The 24,337-nt window shown below is 47.1% G+C and overlaps 1 protein-coding gene across 1 annotated transcript in view; it reads left to right on the forward strand.

Moving 5' to 3' along the window:
• The window catches only part of ctnnbip1 (catenin, beta interacting protein 1), a 35,166-nt gene that overhangs the window by 2,918 nt on the left and 7,911 nt on the right, over positions 1-24,337 (forward strand). Inside the window, exons 2-3 of the mRNA XM_088617393.1 lie at positions 6,995-7,109; positions 7,846-7,936. Coding sequence (XP_088473519.1) covers positions 7,014-7,109; positions 7,846-7,936 — 187 coding nt within the window. The 5' untranslated portion in view covers positions 6,995-7,013. The remainder of the gene's footprint in view (positions 1-6,994; positions 7,110-7,845; positions 7,937-24,337) is intronic.

The raw sequence follows: 24,337 nt of genomic DNA on the forward strand, positions 1-24,337 counted from the left end.
TTCATGGTAACCTACAAAACATGCTGGAATGGTGCAGGGTTGGAGACCTCTGCTTTAAAGTAACATTGACATTCTGTGCCAACGCTGATGCTGAGATTCTGTCTCATGTAAAAGGTGCATCTCACAGTGTAACAGATTTGCAGTCCTGCACGGAGTGAGAGATTCCTCTGCTTCATCTGCGTGCACATAAAGATGTGGCAGACATCGGCAGGCTTCCTCTGTGGAAACTCCGGAAAAGCAGCCAGCAGATGTACCGTGTGACTGGCACTCCTGTGCTTTATACCGTTGGCTTGTCCAGTCTAGCCCATGATTAGTTGTCAGCCTGGGCAATGTCTGGTTAGTGTGTTTTACGAAACAAAAACAAGCCGCAAGTCAGCCGATAGCTTTCCTGAAATCATGGAAGCTTATGGAGTGTGTCCTGATTGTCTTTTAGAATGACAAACATGAAATACAAATATTAGTCTAAACCTGTTGCATAAGTTTATTGTTACATCAAGGGAAGTACACAGCCTTCCAGCAGATCCGTGTATACACAGCAACAAAGCACTATTGCAAAAAGATTCTCACCAGTTTGTTTCAAGCGGTGTTGGCACACTATGACCTACTTATAGATCACCATTGTCTTTGGATACTGTGGCCATTGTTTCAGCACAGCAGCAGATGTACCGAATGAGTTCAAGAAGAAAACAAGCTCAAGCACAGACATTGAGGGAGAGCACGGGCTTTTAAATACAGCAGATAGCTCACAGCGTCCAAACAGCACATGCGTCTTGTGATTTCACAACGAAGGAGAATTCTGGTGCAGCAGACTTCAATCTTTTTTGGAAATGGGCGCTCTCCTGTGTTATATGACTGACTCACTCACAAAAATTCTGGAAGCGAGTGTGTTCTGGGCTAATTTAACACCTTGTTGCTGCCTGCCAGGGAGATGGTGTGCAAAGAGCACCAGGCTGCTCAGTGATCACCGGGAGGGCGCAGGTTGATCAGTGCTGTCCCTGAAGAGGAGGGAGAGGGCAATGTTAAATTTCCCCGGCCTGTCTGACACTCACGGGTCGGGCTGTCCCTGTAACCCTTCAGCAGCGGGGCCTGGACTTGTCGCTGCTCAGGTCCGTTCAGGATTTGCCTGTTTTTAATTGCCCGTCTCCTGGTATTTCGTGAGCAGTTCGGTGTTTAGTACCGGAAGATGCCGGGGTCACACGTGCCGGAGTATCGACTTACAGCTGTTGCTACCACTGAGGAGTCATCGAGTTCCAGGAGCGAGAGTTTAATGTAAGAGCAGAAGGCTTTTTGAAAATCGGCTCTCCAGGCTTGTTGGTGCTTGACAGTAGCGCAGGGTTCAGGGTCAGAGACTCGCTTTGTTTAGCGGCCACAAAGAAAAGTAAGTGCAGGTAGGAGCCGACGTCACAGAGGCGGGAGGGAATTGACCGGGAAGTGGAAGAGTGTCCTGTTCTTTGTTTCTCCTGTTCCCTGTATCCACCTAAATTCACCGACCCTGTTTTTCCCTGTTTGGAAACAGGGAAATAAAGTAAGTTAAAGTAATAAAGTGTTGTTTGGCACCGAGGGGTGCATCACAGTGTCATATGGGGGTGTTGTGTGGGAATCCGTCTCCGTTACAGAACAGTGAGTCATAAAACAGTCATTTGTCACCCAACCAGAAAAGCAGTAAAAAAGATCCAGCGGTAGGTCTTTGTTTTTTTTACTGTGGACAAGCTGTACGTGGGAAAGTGGCAAAATGTAACCAGTTAGTCCTCATCTGCTGTTTTCAACTAATTTGATAAAACTGCTTCAGTTGATTGGAAGAACACCTGCCAGATATTGCAACTTTTTGTGGTGTAGCTGACTTGAACACATTCTATTTCCCTGTATTTTCTGATTTTCGAACTGTGATCCTGTCTAACCAATCACCTTGTACAGCGTGCCTGGCAAGAGCTGCCCAGAGAAGCAGTGCATTGTGGGTGGAATCTTGGCTGTGTGCATCACCACAAGGCAGAAGTGTTTTTCTTTATAATTATGACACAAATAAGAAATTAGGACATTTAATAGCATTTAATACAACCATAGGAAAAACAAAATGGAATGCCTGAGGAATGTGTGAAAGAAGCTATATCGGTGGAATAAAACCCAAGCCTTTTGCAGTTGGACAGCTGTGCAAGATGGATGTTTAGACAAGCCTGGTGTTTTCTCCACTTCTAATATATATGTAATGATGCAGATTAGTGTTATATCTATATATAGTGTTATATCTCGGTAAACAGCAAGATGATCCAAAATGAAGGGCATGGGATGGCTTGTTTAAGCCTAGTGAACCAGGGTATCAGCCAGGCCAAAGACCAGATTAATGGGGCTCAGACAGCTTATGTAGTGCCTTTTTGACTTGCAGGGGAGCTAAGAGCAGGACCCATCATGTCAGATGGATTAATGTAGAAAATTAATAAAAAGATCAAATTCACAATTACGTGAGGTGGACTGGCAGGGCTTGTACCTCCATTCCCAGGGGGCACAGAGCAGAATTGTTTGCTGGGTAAACATTTGGGGGCGATTTCTGCAAACAATATGTCCTGTCAGTAATGGCCGAAATAGAAATCTCAAAGCCTGTATTGATGTGGCAGTTGAGCTGTTTCTAAACCCTTATTGCTTTTTCTCTGACGCCCAAGTCTGTTGCCAAATGTCAGATTCCTCATCCCATTTCGGTTACAAAAAATGTAGAGTGCCGAGAATCTGAAACCTGGAGTCGTGCAGATTGGGCTACTGCTTGCTACTTTGCCCAGGAAAGTGCTGGATTGGCTCGAGGCAGACGGAGACAAAACGAAACAAATAAAATTGGATCAGTTCACCTGATTTCACTTGCAAGACGGCTCTGCGCTGAAGATGTGCAGTTCCCAGTTTGTGTGCACAGCTCTGTCTGTGCCGAAAGCAGGATTAAGGCTGTCATTACTCAATAAAGTACAGAAAAGGCTGTCATTACCAGGCCTACACCAAAATAGTCTCCTCAGCTGACCTTTCACTGTGTAAAGGAAGTTAGAAACAGCTGTGCAACAATGGCAGCCTCTATTATGGGATGTACTGCTCAGTGGGATGGCCAGCGCCAAACTGGGGGGAAGTTATTAACTGGAAATAAGAAAAAAGCTCAGCGGCCTGATCACAGCAGGAGTAGCTTATTGGCAAGCAACTGATGTGCTGACAAAGTCCGGAGAGGTGGGTTTGTAAGAGCCAGCAGTTTTGCTAAAAGTGGATATCGCCCCCCCCCCCCCCCCAAACCCCAGGGACCATTTCATGATTAATACAAAGTTTTAAAAACTGAATTAGTCGAAATCTGCATTTAACCGGATTGCGTGGTTCTGTTTTTTTTTTCTGTCAGCCGTCAGAATGAGAGATCAAGTGAGTCAGGGAGTGTCGGTGCCACAGGCTTGTAATAAACAGCCTGTTTGCCAAGGAAGAGGGCTCAGTTTGTTGTGGGTCTGCTTGATTGGGGGCACGGTGTTATCTCCTTTTGTGCCCGAGCTGTCTCACAGAGTGTCTAACCATGATTGTACACCTTTGTGTTGCACGTGCGAGCGTGGCTCCGGTGACCTCCCGGTTTGGGCAGGAAAAGAAAAACTCCACGATGAGTGGGATTTGTGTTCTTGGTCTCAGGCTTTCTAAGGCATGGAGTCTTGAAACTGCTGGGCAGGCTGGCACTGTAAAACCCCTTTCACAAGCAGGGCGTGCGGTATTCACACAATATCTCTGTGTCGTGCTGGTGACTGTTGTTGCACATGTGTCACAGAACAGTAGCCTGCTGGAACTGGCTTCACTGCTGTGTAACACGAGGGTGAAATGGCAGGCACAGTTGTCGAATGCCTGCTGTCCTCCGCGCACGAAGCTTTCGCTTCGGACTGGGGGCTTGTTCTGAATTGTGTGCGGAACGACAGAGGCCTGACCCCCCTCCTCACCTCTTTGGTAATGCTTTCAGCAAGTGAAAGTAGGTGGGGACCCGGGCAGTGGTGCTGCGGGTCTATAAATAGACGCTGGTTATGGAGTCCGCAAGTTTTCCACCCTCTGGAGGATTAAGTACACCCCTCCACAGCTGCTGGTCGCTGAAGGTCATGAGTCATTAAATTAGAGGGGGGAAAAAAATTAGCAGTGTTTGCTGATCTGCCTTCTACAGTTTTGGACTTCAGTTTTCAGGCGTGCACCATACCAAGTAAAGGGGTCTGGACTCTACATTTGTTGGCACTTGATATTTTCCTTATAAATCCACCCTTGGCTTTACAATCTCTTCACCACTCTCTCTCGCTCCCTCGACTTGGCAAATTGCACCCTCAGAACGATTAAGGGGTTTGAGTTCCTGCGCTGTTTCCAGCCTCTTGGAAAAGGGATCGTGTTAATTTTCCATGTAGCTGTTTTTCCTCACACCGCAGTGGAAAGAGCTCAGTGTTCAGAGAGAGATTCCTCTCTGTTTCCCTACGGCTCCGCAAAAGCATTGTCTCGCGTACCTGATGAGACTTTACAATAGAAGCTCAGAGGACAGGATGACATGTGTTAATAAAGGAACAGGTTGCTGCCATGATAACAAAACACTCTTCCTGCAGAAACAGCAAGCTGGAGTAGTTTAATTGGTTTAGGATTACATTAGGAAGTTTTAAACAAAAACCAGAGCGTTGGGATTTAATGTTGGAATTGTACGAAAACACAATTCTGTATAATCCTCCAAATGTTCTGTTTTTTTGTGCAATGTGCAACATCTGGTTTATCTGAACAGCCTGTGAATGGTGTCAGAAATGCACTGTGCAGTATAAATTCCTAGCACTCCCAAACTCATTAAGGATTAAAAATGATCTAGGCTCTAAACAGGACGTTTCGAGACGTGCTCAAGCACCGTGCAAAAAAATAAATAAACATCCCTGATGTTACCCAGCACACAGACACAACTGAGGCAAGGGCTTTAAAAAATACAGTTTTAGCAAGTATCTTTCAGCCTGTCTACAGGCTTTTCATTTGGACTGAAATGTGCAGGCTCTTAATTGTTTTGATTGCCTTTGAACCAGAAGACGCAGAGAAGCAGTTTTCGCACTTGCGCGGAAGAAGAGGAAAATGAGACGGCCGCTGCCTTCAGATGAAAGAGTGACAGACGTTTCTGCGTGGTGGCGCTAGTCCCAGTGTGTGAGAGTGGTCATTAAAATTTGATCACCGCGTCGGCTGCCTGCGCGGTCCGCAGAAAGCAGACGAGCGGCGCGGGAGAGAGATTCCAGACCACAGGCCCGATGGAGACGAGCTCTCCTGTTTGATGTCTTTAAAGGTGCAGCGTGCCTCTAGTGCTCTTAGGTGGCGCCTCCCCACACACAAACCCTTCCGTGCACCACCCCAACAGTCCTCCTCCACCCCACTGTCCCCCAAACGCACACACGCGTCAGCGGAGACTGCCTGGCAGGAGGGGCCCAGGGCTCCTTTCCGCCTTCTCGTTCCTTTCCCAGTCCGCTGTACGCGGTTCAGCTCTGTGGCCACAAGAAAAGAAGGAAGAAAACCCGACACTGGGCAGGGACCTCCCCTTAAAACGTGGGGGTTACCACTTTACGTTACAGCGTGGGGGACTTCGCTGTTCCCTCAAAGGGGCTGTTGGTGGTCGGTTCGGAAAAAGGTCCCGGTGATTTCATTGCTGAGAGGCTGATGTTCAGAGCTCAGCCCCCTCCCCCTCTGCGCTGCGAAGCCTAAACAAGACAGAATTTCTTTCCCGACTCCCATCCTTCTCTGCTCCTGGCAGGCGGCAGATTCCCCTGTATCTGCGTTTGCCTGTTACAAGGAAGACACGGAGCGAGTAAACTGGAGTTCACGGGGAACCTGCTGTGTCTTAAATTGCTGTCATCTCCGCGTTTGAGCTGCCTTCCCTGGGCCACCACCAGCCTCAGTTCCCGCACCTTCGAGGCACGCGTGTGTGCCTGCTACTAAATTAAACATTACTTTGCATTAAAGGAGCTGCCAGCGTGCACAGAGCCCCCTCTGTGTAGATCAGAACGTGCAGAAATTTGCCACACCAGCCAAAACCTGTGAGTGCACCTTGGGCTTCTCCGAATTCAAGAACACAGGATCTACAAGGAATATTCGGGAGTCTTTGAAACATCACGCTTTAGGTGGATGGTATAACACCGGGCTGAGAGCCTGGGTGACGGGCGATGCTGTGCAGAGCCCAGAGCGGCCCAGTTCTGCTCAGAGGAGAGAGCCTGTCATTCGTTACGACACGAGTGGCTGTGTAATTTATTGCCTGCCATTACAGAATGGCATCTTTTACCTTCATCTGCATTGCGGAAGGAAATATTCTGGGGTCCCTGTGATCAAGAATTACGGTTCAGTCCAAATGGGGTGGAAAATAGGTTATTACCAGGAGACAGGGAGCTTAGCGAAGTCTTGCATAGACATCTCCGAATGCGGTTTCCACTGTGAAAGGGTCAGTCTGCAGCATTGTTCCTGCTGGGCAAAGGAGCTGGCTAGTTGACCTGTTTTGTTCTCAGCTTGAACATGCCTGGAGACTAATACTGTAACATCAAGTATTAAATATTGCTTAGGAGAGGCCTCAGCTGCACATCTTGAATTAGGAAGGCTCTGCTTGCTTAGGAGCTCACTCAGCACACACATGCTACTCGGAACACAGATCTGATTTTACTGGAGCAAAACCTGCAGCACAGACAAACAGAACTGTTCACAGTTGTTCGGGATCAGCTAGGTTCGAGAGCGCGCCTCAGTCATGTTTGGAGAATTGGCCTTCATCTTAAATGCCAGTTAGCCTACCGCCATGTCTGTGAACTGTGGGAGGAAAATAAGCCGTAACAAATTGTTGTACTAAATGAATGTGTACTGCACATGAAAAAGAGCATATAAAAGTGAAATAAAAGAATCTGAATTTCTAATTAGTCTGATTTCTGCACCACAACGGAAATTCTGCTTTCTGTCCGTAGCATAATGTTGTTGTTTTGTTCGAAGTATGGGAGTGATCCGATGTCATCGTCGTTGTTTTTCCCAGGGCAACGGGAGCAGGGGGGATGAACCGAGAGGAGGCCCCAGGGAAGTCTCACGAGGAGATGTATATCCAGCAGAAGGTGCGCGTCCTGCTCATGCTGAAGAAGATGGGATCAAACGTATGTGTTTTCCGACTGCGTGACTGGTTCCGGGTGATAGGCAGGGTCGAGTCTCGAAAGGGGCTAAATCCCACTGGAACACTAACCCGTGGTTAAGAAAAAAAGGGAGTTTCCGGAATTGTGAAAAACGAGGATTAGCAAAAGCTGCGCATCTGTGCTCTGAGTTTTCTAACTGTTGACTGCAAGTTACCTCCCCCTGTTCACACTTCCGCATGCTTCCTGCAGGCCAGCGACTGCTATGAGCTGCAGGATGCGTACCCACTGTCAGACCTGCTTGTAGGAAACATGCGTACAACTGGGCACAGCAGTGGGCCTTGAGCCGTTTCTCTCGCCGTCTCTAGAACAGGCTCAAGAGAGCAGTTTGATGCGCAAGAACATAGGAGGGTAAAAATAAGAAAAGGCCATTCAGCCCATCTGGCTGGTTCGGTACTTAATAGTTTACTAATTCCCGGGACTCACCCAGCTGTTTCCTGAACGAAGCCGGAGTATCGGCTTCAAACGCATAGCTGGGTAGCTTGTTCCCCACTCCCGCTCCTCTTTGGGTAAAGGCGTGCCTCCTGTTCTCTGTTTAATTGCACTTGTGTCCCCTGCTCTGTATTTCGCTGTATTGTGGGGAACTCCACTGGGGTGGCTCCGCAGACGCCTCTGAGGCTCCCCCGTGGCCCCCTCGGCCCCAGGCGACAGAGGAGCGGTTCCTTCAGCCTGTCGCTCTTGTGTTCTGTTCCCCTTGCTCCAGCTGACGCCCAGCGAGGAAGCCTTCCTGCGGAATTACGCCGGCGTGGTTCACAGCCAGATGAGTCAGCTGCCGCAGCACCCCATCGACCAGGGTAGGTGCGCCTGCGCCCGGGGCAGGCCACGCCGGGACTCGGCCCGCGTGCCGCCACTCCCTCCTGCCCGGCGCCTGCTCTGCCCGCGAGCTGCTGTCCACGTGCCAGCCCGAGCTGGTCCGGAGCGCCCCGGCAGAGATGACTGTTAAACACTGCGAGCGAGACCGGCTGTGCGCAAGTGGCATCTGTGGGTGGGGGGGGGCTCGGGCTTGTGCTCTGTTTTTTTTCACCGAGGGGAGGGGCCTAGCCGAGCGCCCCAGCTCCTTTCGGGGGATCGCTCAGGCTGTCTTCATCTCTCGCCGGCTGGCCCTGCCGGACAGCAGGGAATGAGCCTGCCCAGCTGCGGACCAGTCAGCCCTGGTTTCTGGAACTGGGGATCAAAAGATCTAAGGCACGGTGTTGCTCCATCTCACTCACGTTCCCAACAGACTACATGTGAAGTAATACCAATATTTTCAAAAAATAACATTTCTAATTACTGTGCCTTCTGACCAGAACGGCACCAGAACTGTTACCAGACCGAGTCGATATATCTGTTCCCAAAATTCATCGATATTCACCAAAGATTGGAAATGCCTATTCTGCTAAAGCATGTTCTGATTGAATATTTTTACAGCTCGCACAAAAATTAAGTATTGGCATAGCAGAGAGCTGAAGATGAGGAGCTGGCAGTGCTGTCGAGAATGCGAAAGTGATCCCTACCAGCAGACTAAAGGCTCTGTTAATTAGCAGCCTCCCTCCCTCTGCTTAGCGCCACACCCCCGAGAATGTTTGGCAGAACAGCGATCTGGAGCCTCGGTGTTTGAAGTCTGTGTGCTGAGCAGGAGACCCAGTGCAAGCAGATCCAGTGAGATGGTCTGGCAGCAGGAAGGCTGTCTTGCCTGTGCTTGGAAAAGGAGCCTCTGGACTGTGACGATTCACTCAGAAAACCAGGTCTTCACTCAGTCCTCTTTGAGGGATGCCATGTTTATACTGTGAATATTTCATCTGCACCTAAACGTGCGCCGGTGTTTTGATACCTGCCATTGCTGCATGCCGTAACTGAGCCGTGCGTACTGGTTTTGTGAGAAAATGCTTACCTGCAGTTTATCAATCTAACGCAGCATGCTGGCATGCATTGTCACACAGGAGAAATCGTCCGTCGTGTCTATTTTTAGGTTGTGTTTAAGCCCCACTGTCTCCATTCGCACACAAAGGCAACTTCTTTGTTAACCTCTGCATAAAAAGTGGGTAAGAGTGACATTGAAAAGCATGTGATGCTGCAGAATATTTTACCACTGGCGTCAGTGGTGGCCCTAGCATAGAAGCTGCTGTTCCTGCAGGTTGTGCACTGAAAGCTGGAAGCATCGGGTCTTTAGTCTGCCTTGAGCATTGCGAGGTTGCAAGGAGGATAGGAAATTGAGTAATTGAGGTTCCAGACATATGAAAGATGGATTGATATGTGTCGATGCAACCCTCGAGGGTATTAATCAGGAGAGCTTGTGCGCATTAATATTCTTCGCCTGATCTGTTATTTTTTCTCCCTTGGACTTATCTGTATATCTAGCGATTTCTCAGTTCTGCACCTTTTCCTCGTCAGGATGACCTTGGTTATTCCACTAACACGTGAAATTGAAGGCAGAATTAACTCTTTTCTTCTTGTTTGGGTTTGTGATGGTCATTTGCTTCATTTTAAACACCTTTTTTCTCTTTTGTTTTCCCCATCATAGAACTCACTTTTAATGGATTCTCTGCAGCCGGTGCACACTTCCACATCACTGCTCGAGCGTACTTTTACATGAGCTGTGCTTATTGGCTTATGTGGCATTTCCAGCCCAAAAGGCGTGACACGGAACGTGCTTGTTAATATGTGGTCAGGTGTGATCAACACTTGTGTGTTGCCACTTGTCTGTTGGCCTGTTAGCTTTGAAATTCCTCCAGCAGAGCGTCTCAGGGCCAGAACCCCAAACCTCCAGGCTCCTCTAGTCTGTGAAGCCGTGCAAAGCTGGGGCTTCTTTCTCTCCGCTTTCATGTAAAGCCAGGTTCTTAACTGCTGCATGATTAAAGGCATGTGTGATCACATTCTTTTTTTTTTTTGCACGCTCCAGGAAAAATGAAATTGACAGGTCGTGCAGGAGCTGCTCTGGTCTCCTTCTGTCATTTTTTTCTGTGCACCTGCGAGTCTTGACTCTCCGTGTCGTCCTGGTCTCTCGGCTGCTTCGCTCAGGGAGGTGCTGCTTGCTTTCTCTCAAGCCCCGCGGGAGGGCGGCGTGAAGTAGAGCTTGGGGCTTGCGGACTCCCAGCTGGAAGGTTGTGGGTTCGAGTCCGTGCGGCAGGCTGTGCTGTCAGTACTCAGCCCTCTCGTGCTGCAGTGCATTATTGTGATACTGAGACAGGAGGTCATGATGCACTGTCTTCCTTTTATCTGATGTTCTTGCGAAGTTAAACACGAGACTGATTCACGTTTCTATTTTCCAGATCAAAACCCCTTTAATAAATCCAAAACTCTCAGCCTGTTTTGTCAATATTTAGCCGACTGCATATATTTTAGCCCTCAGGCTTGTGTGATGCCTCATGGCCAAGCTTCCGGATGTTTGTGCGTGCTCCGTTTTGTGCCTGGTATTTTGTGTTTTACCGTATCTTTAATACCTTATCTGCAGAGTGCTTGTGTAATTCACGGGATGATGTGACTACTTTGAAAAGGGACAGGATCAGATTTTAAATAGCTTCTTCTTTAATTTTATCTTCTAAAGTGGGTATTTACTTTTGGGGGAAAAAATGACAGTGAAATGGTGAATTTGACCCCTCACAGTGAAATAATGGAGCAATAATTCTGCGCTTCAGTTAGGCTGGTACAAATTTTTCATTAAAGCATTTTGATGGTTGTTGACTGTGGTTTGAAGTTAAATGCAACAATAATAAAGTTTTGGTTGGCTGTCCTGTTGAAGAATATAAACAACAATAGTGGACACTAGAGGAGAAATATTTTGGGAAAACATCTCTTATGCCTGGAATGTGAATATAGAACTTGTAATTTGTCCACCAATAGTAAAAGCTTATTTGTATGCACAAAGACAGAATCTCAAGGCAGTGCGAATTCATATTTTAGTAAAAAATATAGCAATTTGGCAATTTTAGTAAAATAAAGTTTTTGTTTTTTAATAAAGCTATGCTACAGTCCTACCACCTGCACGTTTTTCTTAAGGCTGTTCTTTGTGTTGGCCACTAGGGGGCAATGTGTTTGCAAAAATGAGACTGGCTGAAGCCCAATTGTTATGCTGCTCCACCATTAGTCTGTCCAAGAAGCAAATTGCTTGGATTAGTTCCTTTGATTTGAGAGAGCTTATCAGTTGCCTTCCAGATTTATTCTAATCGTCCTCAACATTTAGGTTTTGAATTTAGAGCCATGTCCACACGGTCCACTTGCTGGTGTTGGGCCAGGCAGGCCTGCCCCTCTCCTTCGCCCTGCTCTCCTGTTAAAAGCCAGCTTTGGGAAATAATCCACAGGCCCATCTCTTCCTGCCATCCTCTCTGCGGCTTCTTAAGCTGCAAAGGTTCATGCAAGGGAAAAACATTCTCTGCATCACCACCGGCTTCCAACCGAGTTTTAACGCAGAAGAATTGGAATATTCTATCCTTATCCGAGTCATTAAGCGCGGCATATTTTCAGCTCTTGCTACATGGCATTAAAGCTGCGAATCATGGGCTTTTTGTGACATAACATCCTTTTCCCCCTCCCTTCATGTACAGGAATGTAGATTTTTGGGGAGGTACTTCATATTTCAGGGTTTGTCATTAATTGCTTAGAAAAAACAGTGGGAAAGGTGGATTAAAACAGGATTGCAGTGGGACTGTCCCGATCATTAAGCTCCCCATGAACAAGAATTTGCTTGACTAGGGAAGAAGAATTACTCTTTGTAACAGAGTTGGCAAGTGTAGACGTCCCCCCCCCCACCACCACCACATATAATGTTTTCTCTTCCTTTTTCAGTTCAAGCCATTTCGTCATGGCTGTTTAGGAGCAGAAAATGTGTTCTCGAGTGCACAGTCTCATTACAGCACAGCGCGGCCTGAACAACACGCTTCACAGGCTCGTTCCACCCCGAAACAAGAGAAGGGCAGAGCTGGAAGACGCAGTTTAACGGAGAACAATGGGAGATAATCTAATGTGAAATGCGATTAGGGATGAGGAAGCAGTCTGCAGGCAAGGACTTTGAAACAGCCAGAGCTTCTCGCGTGTGTAGCAGTGAGGGAGAACATCACCAGTGTGTGGAGTTAATGTCGCTCTGCGTGGATTTTTGCAAATATTAACAATGCCAGCAGCCTTTACCTTACATGTAAGAGAAGGGCACATTGTATTTTTATTTATTTCTGTTCATAATTTGCAGGGATGCAGAAACCTGAATTTGGGCTCCAGCAAGTATATTGAAAGACAGGGGGCATTCATGACTCAGTGCAACCTACATGCGTTAAAAATCACTTTCATTTTGCATTTATGTTGATGTCCATGTACTGAAGGTGTGATTTTACATTTGAAAACACCGATTTGTTGCAGAAATAATTTCTTCAAACAGTGAGCACTCCTCTCTAAGACTAATTGCAGTGATCAGTTTTCTCTCAAATCTTAACCCAAGACCGAGGAAGGCTCTGAGATTTGCTAATGATCTGCTGTTCCTCGCTGGATTTGTTTGCTTGATTAAAATAGATGCTGGCACCGCAGACTTAAAATAAAAATTCCCCATTCCAAGGCTACAGGAATTCACATGAGCTCCCAAAGACACTTACTCACTGCCAAGAAATTACATCTCACACCACCACTGAAAAGCACAGAGCTGTCACTCTGGAGGGGCTTTTACCTGCATCTGGGTCAGTTTTCCTATGCAAGAAAGCCATTAATAACCACTTTGCTTGTCGCTATAGATATTCCCGCTGCAGATATCTGTCAGAGCAAAGGTCCCAGGAGCTGCAGGGCGGTTTTGAAAGGATCTGCCATTACTGGAGTGCAATGAGATGAAATTACAGAGAGATCTGGGAGGCGCAGTTCTCTTCTCATCGTCAGCCTTCAAAGAATAGGACCAATTATGGAAAGTGCTGTCCAGGCAAAAAAAAAATAGCAAGCTACTCTATTTTACATTATTTTAAATCCCGATTTTATCTGGCAATTAAGTGAATTGAAGTTCTATAAAATAGGAAAATGTGTTCAATCACCAAATTGCCGTTTGATGGAACTTGCTTCTGGAAAAGGCTGTTTGTGTTAATTAACCTGAGTATATGAGAGAATATTAGTCTGTTTTACAGAGGGGTTAAAGGTTCCTTGACTATATATAACCTTGCAGCTCTACAGGGAAGGGAACTACAGATGGAGTGTAATGCAAAACACGGTTATAAATGATCAAACTCTGAGTGCATGTTACAGCCCTATGGGCATTGTGTAGCTGTGCTTCTGTTTTCCAGAGGAACATCTGATCTCATCAAAGTTTTTTTTTCCTCTTTTATTAGCTAACATTCATTTCATCGCCACAAAGAGGGCAGCAAAGCACCCAGTCCTGTATGATAGTGCACATATCTGTGTAGCCCTTGGAGGCGAGATGTTCACTCCCTGCCTGGAATCACAGCGGAGGAATAGAATGAAAAATTGAACAAGCTAGTTCTAGTAATTGTGCGCACACAGATTCTCTTGCATTGTGTTTTTAAAATGAGCTTTCTGCACCATACTGCTAAAACGACAGGTTCTTGTTGATACTGACACATGCAGGAGAAGGGATAAACTGTGCCCAAACAGTACCTCTTGGAAAATGGCAGGCAGTGGCTTCTGTGGTGCAGTAATTTCCAGTCGCTTTGCTTTCAGCCCTCATAGTGAGGCGTGCAGAGCAGCAGCTCGAGCGAGCTGCAGTGCAGAGCTCCCGGGCCGTTCTTTTAACCAGCTCGGTTTCGAAGAGCAGCTCCCTCAATCCAGAGCACATCTGGTTGCAGAGCACATCTGCACTGGGCTGGTGCACTAGAAAGGATTCCTCTGATTCTTCTGTCCTGTGTTAATTTGCAGCAGTAAATCATAAGATGAGGCGACGAACAAAAAAAAGAAAATATGTTTTCTGTCAGTTTCAATATGTGGAAGCTTGCAGCGTTTGATTTAAGATGCGCTCAGCTAAAGTGCCATGTCTGTATGTGTCAATACACGTAAGTCAGCAGTCACTGAGCTAGCATTTTCTTATTTTTTCCAGCTGCTTTTGGATGCATTTCCTGTTCTTCTTACTGTTTTTTACACGGGGTACTAACATTGCAATTGGCTGTGCCTTGCGGAGCTCTGTAAAAGTTGTTTTTTAAAAAAAACAAATTTTCATGAAAGGAAGGCATGCCGCCTAGATGAAATCTGTTTTGTGAGTTGTTGTGTGAAATTTTTTTTTTGCATGTGTGCTCTTTAGTGAAAGATGAAACGAACTTGAAAGCAGAGCACAGGGGAAGAGTTCTAATTGGATGTGGCTCATGTCTCTGGGAAACGGTGCAGTGCACTGTAAGATAAGCACTGTAAAGTTTCTCATAGAGCCAGTGTCACCTTGTGGAATGTAGCCCTTATCCACATCTCCACTGACAAAAACGCACAATACCTGCTTGCGTTGGGCTCCTGGGATCACAGAAATCACCTGAAGAAGGTGCTGCTGGGGCCCTCCAGTCAGAATCGAGCCGAATCTGCTCATCTGCGTCAGCAGAGACGGGTGGGCTTCAGAAGTTAAGTTCTAATGCTTGTTTGAACCTTCAGCAGGCCCCCACTTCAAGCTTCTGACACTGATCTCTGGCGGTTACCCTGCGTGGGTTTTGGTCTCTTTGTGCTCATGGTAAACAGATATAAAAGCAGAGGAGGTCTTTCTGCAGCTGCATTGTTTGAACCACAGTTTACCATTGAGCCCCTGTAAGTCCCCTTTAGTAAAAACATTTCTGCTTAAATTGCTACTTACTATTAAATGCATTTTTTAGCAATGACATGGCTTTTGGTAGACTTTAGAATCACAGCCCACTGCAAAATCCTGAAGCTAAAAGCACAGGGTAAAGTTCCGGAGTGAGTTATGTTGTGTGATATTGACTGAGGCAGTAGATGATTGTTAGGTGTACCTGATGCATCAGCTGTTTTCTAAAACAACGGACATTAAGTCAGGAAGTCTCGTTTGTATTGTAATGGTCCAAGAAGTGATTTAGTGTTCTCTCAAAAACTCTGAGCACATATTTAGGTTAAGTTAGTTCATGGTATCTGTTTCTAACCCCTTTTCGCATTGAAAACAATAGGTTCTTTACAGTACAGGAGTCTTAGAGTTTGTGAAGGTTGTGTTCTCTTACATTGTGATATAGGAGGAACTGGCCTTTGGATGAGATATTAAACCAGTGCCTTGACTATTTAGTCATAAAATATTTTATGGTGCTGTTCATAGTAGAATCTTGTTAATGGGTGTTAAGGTTGCATTATCATTATTATATTCTTGTTGCATTTGTACTCGCTTATTACTGGTTTAAACAGAGTGTTATTTTTTCTCTAATCAAAAAAAGACATATTCCAGGTTATCGAACTGCATGCTATAGTGTCATGTTTTAAACATGATCATATTAGTGGCCCTTGTTACGACGTAGCAGAAGTTTAATTAATGGCATGGTATACGGACTCAAGAGTAAATGAATTTGGAAAATTGTTTTGAATCTTATTGAGCAAAAATTGAATGGAAATAGCCTTTAAGTCAAGTTTTGGAAATACGAAGAGTACTGTAGATAATGTTTATAAATAATTTTCATTGATCATGTATCTGCTTTTAAAGCGGTGTGTTACTGCACAAATTCCCTCAAGAAAAAATAACAAGAACTGCACACAGGCTACAGGAGGGCTACTGTTGAAAAGCATATGGGGGTCTAAATTTGCATTTGAGGTGGTTTTAATTGCCTAATTAGTATTCATGCAAATGAGAAAACCGAGAATACATTTTTAATCGGAGCCCAAAGATGGAAGGTTTAGTCTCTCAGGATCAGGGAGGGTGTGCACCACAGCTAGCTTGCCTGCAGCTCCTTGTGACTCAGTACTTTGAAAGGATGAGAAGCCACAACCCAGGAGAGAACGGGATCGGTTTGTACAAAAGAGAGAGAAAATGGGTTAAGAAACACATTTTAAACAGGTTTACAAAGGCACATGGTAGGAAGACTAAATCTGTTTCTCTGTAATAGCGTAAACTCTGCAGTCAGCAGTCTGACAAACTACCAGTAAACACAAAGTCATTAGGATGCATTTAGGTTTAGTACGCGGGCTTGCAGTCACCTCTCTGTTTGTCCATGCTGGTTGAAATTCGCAGGGCACAGCGCTGGTCAGGGTGAAGAGAAAGGCAGGAGGAGAAGGATTTGCCACTTACTGAGATGCAGCGAATGATCCCAGAGGCATCAGTGTTGGTGTCGGGGCTGGAAAACTACGAGAGCGTACATCTCTCAATGCTCTTGGCCAGCCTAGAGACCGTTAACTCTTGACCATCCTGGTTATTTGCCTTCAGTCAGATTAGACTTACTCAGTCATCTCTGCAACTTTCAGGGCCGTAGATGTATAATTTAGTTCTGCATATCAATTGACAAACATACATAGCGAAGTAAGTAATAAGGAACAATATTTTATAATGCCGTTATTAAATATTGTGCCATATCTTGGAATGAAGCATTGCGCAGCATATTTTTTTTAGTCACAATTGCTATTCATATTGAACGTCGATTTAATATCCTTACAATAAAAGACAAATTTCAGACATTTAAGTTTTGAACAGGGAGCTTAACGAGTTTAAGCACGTGGTGCTAGCAGTGCCCCCAGTGCGATTAATTTAGTGTAGTGCAGATGAGGAAATGAAAAGGCTTGGCTAGTTGGACGAGTTCTTCATTCCCACCTTCTGCTGCCCGTGTGTGTTTGGGAGCAGCCCAGTCGGAACTGGTCTGGTCCCTTTTCAAGGATGGGGAAGAACCCTCCCACGCCTCCGGCACGCTGAAGTGCTCTGCCAGGCCGCCCCGCCTCTCTTCAAGGTGGGGAGGGGAATGGATGGCCTGACAGCGTTGGGAGCAGTGTAGGCAGTGTATGTGTCCGGCGGCCGGATAATCGCGAAGCTGCCGCCGAGGCCTGTCGGGGGGGGGCAGCAAGAGAGGCTCCCGCTGGAGGGTTTCCATGGTGACGCTCCGAGCCGGGGCGAAGCCGAGTCTCCCGGGCCCCGGCCGGCGGCGCCTCGTGACTGCGGGGCGGGAGTGTTTCTGGAGCGTTAATTACGAGCTGGTGGCGGGAGAGGGAAAACGTTTTTCAACTTCCTCCCCCTTGCAGTTCTGTTGTGTTTCGAGCACCCGGAGCGCCAGGCTCCCGTGCTCAGGTGAGCTCATGTGACTTGGAGAGCATTTTTGGACTGAAATCGGCCATTCGTTGAACAGTTTTCGGGCCTGATTCATCTGTAGCTGACGGGTGTCGCCAGTTCTTTAAAACAGGTGACCCTTGGAGTCTGACCGGACTGGAGTCCTCCAGGACCAGGGTCGGTGACCCCTGGTGTAGAGGATGCAGGAGGTGTCCGCTGACACACCTGGGTCTTTGGTGTCACAGATTTTGCTGCAGCTCTGGTCTGTGCCGTGTGTACCCACGGGAGAATCCAGTGTAGGGCTGTCCAGTCCTGGTCCTGCAGGGCCGGGGGATCTGCGGGTTTTCATTCCAGTTCTGCTCTTAATGAGCTTCAGATGCTGCTGCTTTAGAGAGGCCTAGCACGTACTGCCTGCCCCCGGGGGCTCCCGGTTTTCTGTTCTGTGGGTGTGAGCTCGTGACACACCCACTTTCCCCGGCACATGGGAAGACTCTCAAAGGGACTGGGAGCAGCTGCTGATGGATGGCATCTCATGTGTTGTTCCGAATTAGCTTTCTGCGTGCCCCAGCACAGACAGACTAGTTTGCAGGAGGCACTTGTAAGATCAGACACCTACATCCAATTAGTGTTCTGAACTGGTGTTCCTTATGCCAGGCAGATGCACCAAATATCCTGAGGTATTAATAGAAATGAAAAGCCTTAAATATTTTTTTTAAAGATGGGAACAATGCAGGTTTGCCTGGAGCTTGGGAGGTACATGTTGAAATCCTTCCCATGTGGACACCCTAAAATTCCCCAGTTTTGAATATGACAAATAGGAATGTGTGCTATTCCTAGTTAAGAGAGTAAGCTTTAAATGGTTTACACCAGTGCAGGCCAAGATAAGAATACTAACAACAAAACAAGCCCTGAAAGGAGGAGACTATCTGCTTTTTGCTTTTTTGTCCCAGTCTTTCAGAGGTACCAAACAAAAGGAACTTGCTCAGAAATGGGAACTGGATTACTGGTGCTTGTATGTCTCTGCTCGGCATTAATCAAATTGATTTTCTTTAGTGGAAATGTAACAAAGGCATGGACTGACCTTGTGGTGGCTGCATCAGAGTGTCCTCCCAATCTCGGGTTGCAGCTCGATCTCTGCAGCGAATACAGAGCAGACATTTACTGTATCATATTGTTCCGTCTGAGAAGCACTATAGCTCATATAACTGAGCGCAATTTAAGCCAGATCTCCTGAGAAAAAGGCAGATCGTCCGTACAAAAAAAACATCCTTTTAAATCCCATCTGAAGGAAAAAAATAATTACCAGAAGTTGCTTGAATTGTTAATGAGCCCTCTTTTAAGCAGGTTTTGGTTTCACATTGAATAAAAGGAGTCTGTCTATTCCAGTGTGATGCTGTCCAAAGCAAGAGCTAGAAATGTTCCTCTATTGAATTCACTTTAACAACAGTCTGTGATTTTAATTTGTCAAACCCGTTGTCTGTAATTGACATCACACACACCATCTTCTGAAAGCCATGTGAACTCCTTTGAGTGCAAACAGAATTTCCAGGTCCTCTATTTTTATGGGGTATTTTTTGGAGCCAATCCTAAGACATGATTTGGTGATCGACCATTTATTGATCGTGTTTTACTTTTGAACCACAGTAGCAAACTCTTGAGCTCGATCCTGGCCTGCTGCTGCCACCATGCACAAGTTCTATAAAGGACTTTAAGAATACTGAGTACAATAGTGCAGAGGGATATTTATTCAATAGGTTTTCAAAATCCTCAGTGAAGTTAATCCAGAATGAACAGTGAGAGACAAACTAGCAACTACTTTGACATGCATTTGATTCTCTGAACAGGAGAAACATCTTTACATCTTTACTCAAAGGGTAGTGGGAGTCTGGAACAAGCTGTCCAGCCGTGTTGTTGAAACCAGTACCCTGGATGAGATCCAGGGATCAATGAAGTTACTCACTGCCTAATGGGTTAGGTGTGCCGAGCAGCCTGCTGCGATTGTGACCTCCTATGACTAGTGAGTGGCCTTAACTGAGAAGAGAACTTACAATGTCATAGTTTTTTTCTTTAGCTGCCTTGGTAGGGACTTTTGCTGCCAGCAGTCTGTCACAGCCGCTCTTGTCATGGTGAACCCGCTGGTGCGTACTGCCCTGTGGAAGTCACGTGGAGTCCATCTCTCTGTCTTGTCAGATCGTGCCCTGGCCTTGGATGTGTCATGTGCGGTAGCCAGGATCCTCTGTTCAGGGCCGACGCCCGTCTCATCTGACCTTGTGATTAGTGATGATCGTATTCAGAGCGGTTGGAAACACTTCGTTTAGGCGAACCATGAAATTTCCACTTCAGCGATGGTATAGTTTATAGCTGTCGACCCCCATCCGATTTCACCCTGAATTTCCCTTTGTGTCTGCGTGCTTGTGTTCGTGTCCATTTTTTTATTTTCCTGCTCGTGTGCAACAGCTGGTTCCTTATTGCTGCAGAAGCCCAGCTCAACTGGAGCCCAGGTTCGGAGCTGCACAGTTCACATTTTACCTTCCTCCCCAAGTAGGTTGTTTCATTATCTTACGGTTTGAAACATCACACCTTGTCTCAAATTAAAACACCCAAGCTTTGTTATTAGCAGACCATGCTATAGAAGCACTAGAAAGTTCTTTGTATTTGAGGAAAATCAGAAGTCCATGAACTATGAACGTGTCACGATTGCTGGAACTCTGCTTTCGTAGTGACTTTATTTATTTTATCTGTTGCTTTTCTCAGAAGTGTGCCGTTTCCCCAGCAGCAGATGACTAAGCAACTTATCATTCCATCCTGTTCTCCTGTGCACATCTCAGTGGGCTCTTTGCTTCTGGGAGTCAGTTTTTTTTACAAATGTCAAATGGGCAATTATTTTTGTACATCTGGTTTGGAGTCGCCAGCTGTGTGTGTTTCTCACCTCGGCTCTCGGTTACAGTCTCCTTGACCACACACAGAGACCATGGAACTGTGGCCAGACTCCTCCCACCTGCTCAGCTTCCAGCCAATCGTCTTTTGACACGTCACAGGCAGCTCCGCCCCATATCAGAGTTTCAGCACTGATTGGAGGAAAGGCATGTCCCTTTGCCTTGGAGCCTGCAGGGGTCACTGTGTCGCTGGTTGCCCTGGATGAGTAGTCCCAGCCTACCTCCACGGCGAGACCTAGTTACATTTGGCCTGTGACATGGCCCAGGCCTGGACCCCTCGCTCTCAGAGCTCGCTCAGCGCTCAGGTGAGCGCCTGGATCTGATCAGCTCGTCGAGAAGCCCCGTCTCTATTGTTGTTATTTTTAAAAAGGATGCTCTTGCCACTTATTGCAAATTAAGTTGTGAAAATTTGTTCCCCAGCACACATGCTGTGTCTCGTCCTGGGACTGGTTCTAGCACTATGAACATAGCACATTCGCTGGCCTTCTCTCATCCCTAGAATTATAGTTAGCATTTTTTATGTGTATACTATTCATGGTTTACAGGCAACATATCCCACACAGTCCAAATTTACACATATGTTTGCTGCTGTTAAGGGGCATGGTGGCATGGTGTCTCCCAGGGTCCTGGTCTCGATTCCAGAGTGACATCAGTCTGCATGGTGTACCGGTCTTTGGGTGTTTTTTGGCTCAAGGTGTTCTGGTTTCCTCCAGTCTCCCAACAATAGTCCCTCCCTGAAGGGGTGGAAACCACGCTTCCCATCTTGATACTGTACCCCGCTACAAGAGCCGGATGTTCCCCTGTGCTTTTGTCCCAAAGATGGTCACGGGCCGTGTAATTAGATGCCAGTGTCAGCCCAGAGCAGAGGTGCTGCAGCTCCCCAGGCTGCTGCTGGGGTGAAGATGGAGGAGAGACAGATTTTTGTGTTTCAGAGAAGCCGAGGTGGCATTGTAGCTGCAAGGTGCCGCCATGTTTATCTGGAGGCATGCAGGCGCGTGGCTGCTTCCTGCCAGGCAGCGAGCAGCTCCTGCTGGCTCTGACATTCTGGGCTCGCGCAGGGCCGCTGCTTGTGTCAGCCCTGCGGCGAGGAGAATGTGATCAGGCCTTCGAGGTCCTGAGCGCTGTCCCGCTGTCCCGCATCGAGATGACGGAGCTGGAGGACGTCCGCTGACTCTACCTGTTACTCAGCCTGTCTGTCTTCTAATGTCACTTAATAGGGAAGAGCCTGTTTTGTTTTTAAGGTTTTGTTTGATGGACGTATTTTGTCCTGCTCTTCAGATCAGGTCAACCAGGCTGCTGGGCAACACGATCTCTTGGCTGTTATGAGAAATGAGCTTATGATGCTGCATTTTGTTTTTTTTTAGCAGTGCCTGGCAGGTATTCTTGAAATGAATTCAAAATAAATCTACAAATCTCAGCTTAAAGTTCATGTGACGGCGCTAAGCCATTTGGGAGTGTGGCGGCTGGAGAAGGTGGCACCATGCTGGCTCCTGTTAAATCGGTCGGCATGAATACAAATCTGTGAACAGGGCCCTCAGATCGGAAATTGAATGTTAAATCGGCAGTGGAAAATGCTCTCATTTGTTTTCCTGCTTGTCAGTGCAAACAGAACGATGAGCGTGTTTAACATTCCAGCTCGCCGAAGCTTTTCTGAACCGTAGAAAGAGAAGGAGCGAGAATCCAGTGAAAAGAACACAGAGGGGTTGAAACCCGCTAGCAGCTGTTGGCTCACAGGGTTTAGCAGCCCTGTAGCTCGTGATGTAATCTGATTTTCATCTGTTGCTAAGCAACAGTTCAGTGGACTTGATATGGAGATATGTCAGGCACAGAGCAGTGTGCGTGCTGTAGTAGTTAAAGACTGGGAAGATTCTCATTGGAGGGAGGGTTTGTGTTTTTCAATCAGTCCCAGTGGTAAATATACTTGGGTTTATTCTGTTGGAAGTAATAGAAGGAGGATTGGACTGGACTGGACTGGAGATCACAGAGTAGAAGTTCTTCCTGATGGTCCACGCAGTGCTATGTGTACACCCCTGGTTACACAAAGATGAGAGCTGTTATGCAACACCGAAGGAGTGTTCTGGGAACGCGTTAGTGCTTTTGCTCGAAGGGAGGCAGTGTGCCCTAATTATATTCAGGTTCTGCTGCAAAAAAAACTTTTTCCCTCTCTGTTCACTCTGCCTTTGCCGACGAGCCCGGCGAGGAGAGCTCTGTGACGTCTGCGCGGGGCTCTGCAGTCCCAGCCTCTGCACACAGACCTGCAGCAGCAGCGGGAGCTCTGCAAACGAGAGAAGGCTGTTAAGCCCTCATATCTCATCGGGTTTAGAGTAGGATAGTGAGCTGGGGATTCTCGTCCAGTAATGAAGGGATCCCCTTTGGCGACATGGCTGGGTAGCTTGTTCCAGACTCTTGCAACCCTCTGTGTAAATTTATTTTTAAACGTCTTTGGTTTCATTCATCCGTTTTCTAACAGCTTTATTCAGTTCAGGGTTGTGGGGGAGCCTGAGCGAGGGATGTAGGGTGGGGTACACCCTGGACAGGACACCAGTCCATTGCAGGGCACACACACACGCACACACACTCACACCAGAGCCAGCTTTCCCTGTAGCCACTTAACCGACCAGTATGTCTTTAGACATACCGTTTAGGGGGGATTCTGACTTAGAGACGTTCGGTCATAATTCCTCAGAGGGAACAGTAGCTGTGCATCATTCTGAGCAGGATTGCAATTGCAACAACACATCATCACCAGGGTAAAAGTAACCGAGTCTCACGATGGGAGAAAAACCAAGTCACCCTGGCAGGCGCCACGTAGAAGCCCAGGTAACCGCAGGAAGAACATGCAAACTCCACACGGACAGCACTGGTGGAATGGAATCCAGGGTCCCAGCGCTGATAGGCAGTTGTGCTCACTACTGTGCCACCTTGACGTCGTCTTCATTTTCATAATTCCAATAAAACGAAACCCAAATGTGCAAACCCAGTTTTATTTTTAAATCCCCATGTTACTGATTAATTCGAGACCTTTCGTTGCTCTGGTTTCGTGTGTGTGGGGCTTTTATGAAAAGGGGAGTTAGTGGAGCTCAGGTTACAACTGTGTTTCAAGGTGAGATAGAGGGCTGGACACACCTGAGTTCTGCCAGAAACACATGTTGCTTTGCAGCTGCACAGCTGGTTTTTCAGAGCATCCTGGTCCAGGGATGTAGGAGAGCACAGGGAAGCAGCTCAATGCCAGCCTGTCGCTAAGCAACTGTGGTGTCGCCATGGCACACCTTGCTTCCATCCTTGCCAGGCTGCCATGACATCACCCTGCCTGGCATGGGGGCTGACTCCTCGTTTCTCATGTTTCCATGTTGATTCGCTGTCCGAGGACACCTCTGGCTCCCCGGTTCCCTGACTTGGCGCTGTGCACATTTCGTCTGGACCTCTGCCCTCCAGGTGCCCTCGGCAGGGGGGATGACGTGATCTTGGGCCCCCTTGCCCGCCTGCTGCAGCTCCGCCGTGATCCCTGTCCCTGTCGGCTCTTTGCCGACGTGCTGCCCCCGGAGGAGGCCGGGTCCTGCAGAGGCAAGCAAGAGCACATCACAGAGAGCCATTTCAACGTTTTCATTCACCTCGATTTGTCCAGTTAGGCTTGACTGAAGTGTTTTTTAGCGATGTGCGTGGTTTAGCTGGTTGCGTTTCCTCAATACGGAGTTCCTTTACAAGACTTTTTTCATGACTTTCTGCCGCTGTGTCAGCGTGTCTGTTTTAGTCCATTTGGCAGAGCGTTCTGAGCCAGCCCAGCACCATGCTGCATAAGAGCGCCAGAAAGCTTACAAGTGTGAGCAGACCATTTGACCATTCTCGCCAGTTTATCTCATGACCTCATCCCAGCTGTTTCTTTAAAGGACATCAGGGAATCGGCTTCCACAGTATAGCTGGATGGGTTGTTCCTGACTCCCACAAATGCATTTCCACGCCTTTCCCTTGTGTGACCTCTGGTCTGTGTTTGCATGTTCTTGTGATGGGTAAAAGATGTGTTTTGCACAGTGATTATTCTTCTTGTTGTTTGGCTAGTAGCTACGTTCGTGACGGGTCAACAGTGAGGTCAGATTTTGAACAAGAGAGGACTTGGTTGGAGAGAGCAGTTCTGAGGCGCTCTC

Source organism: Lepisosteus platostomus, chromosome 23, assembly GCF_059453375.1.
Source record: "Lepisosteus platostomus isolate fLepPlt1 chromosome 23, fLepPlt1.hap1, whole genome shotgun sequence".
NCBI classification, from domain to species: domain Eukaryota; kingdom Metazoa; phylum Chordata; class Actinopteri; order Semionotiformes; family Lepisosteidae; genus Lepisosteus; species Lepisosteus platostomus.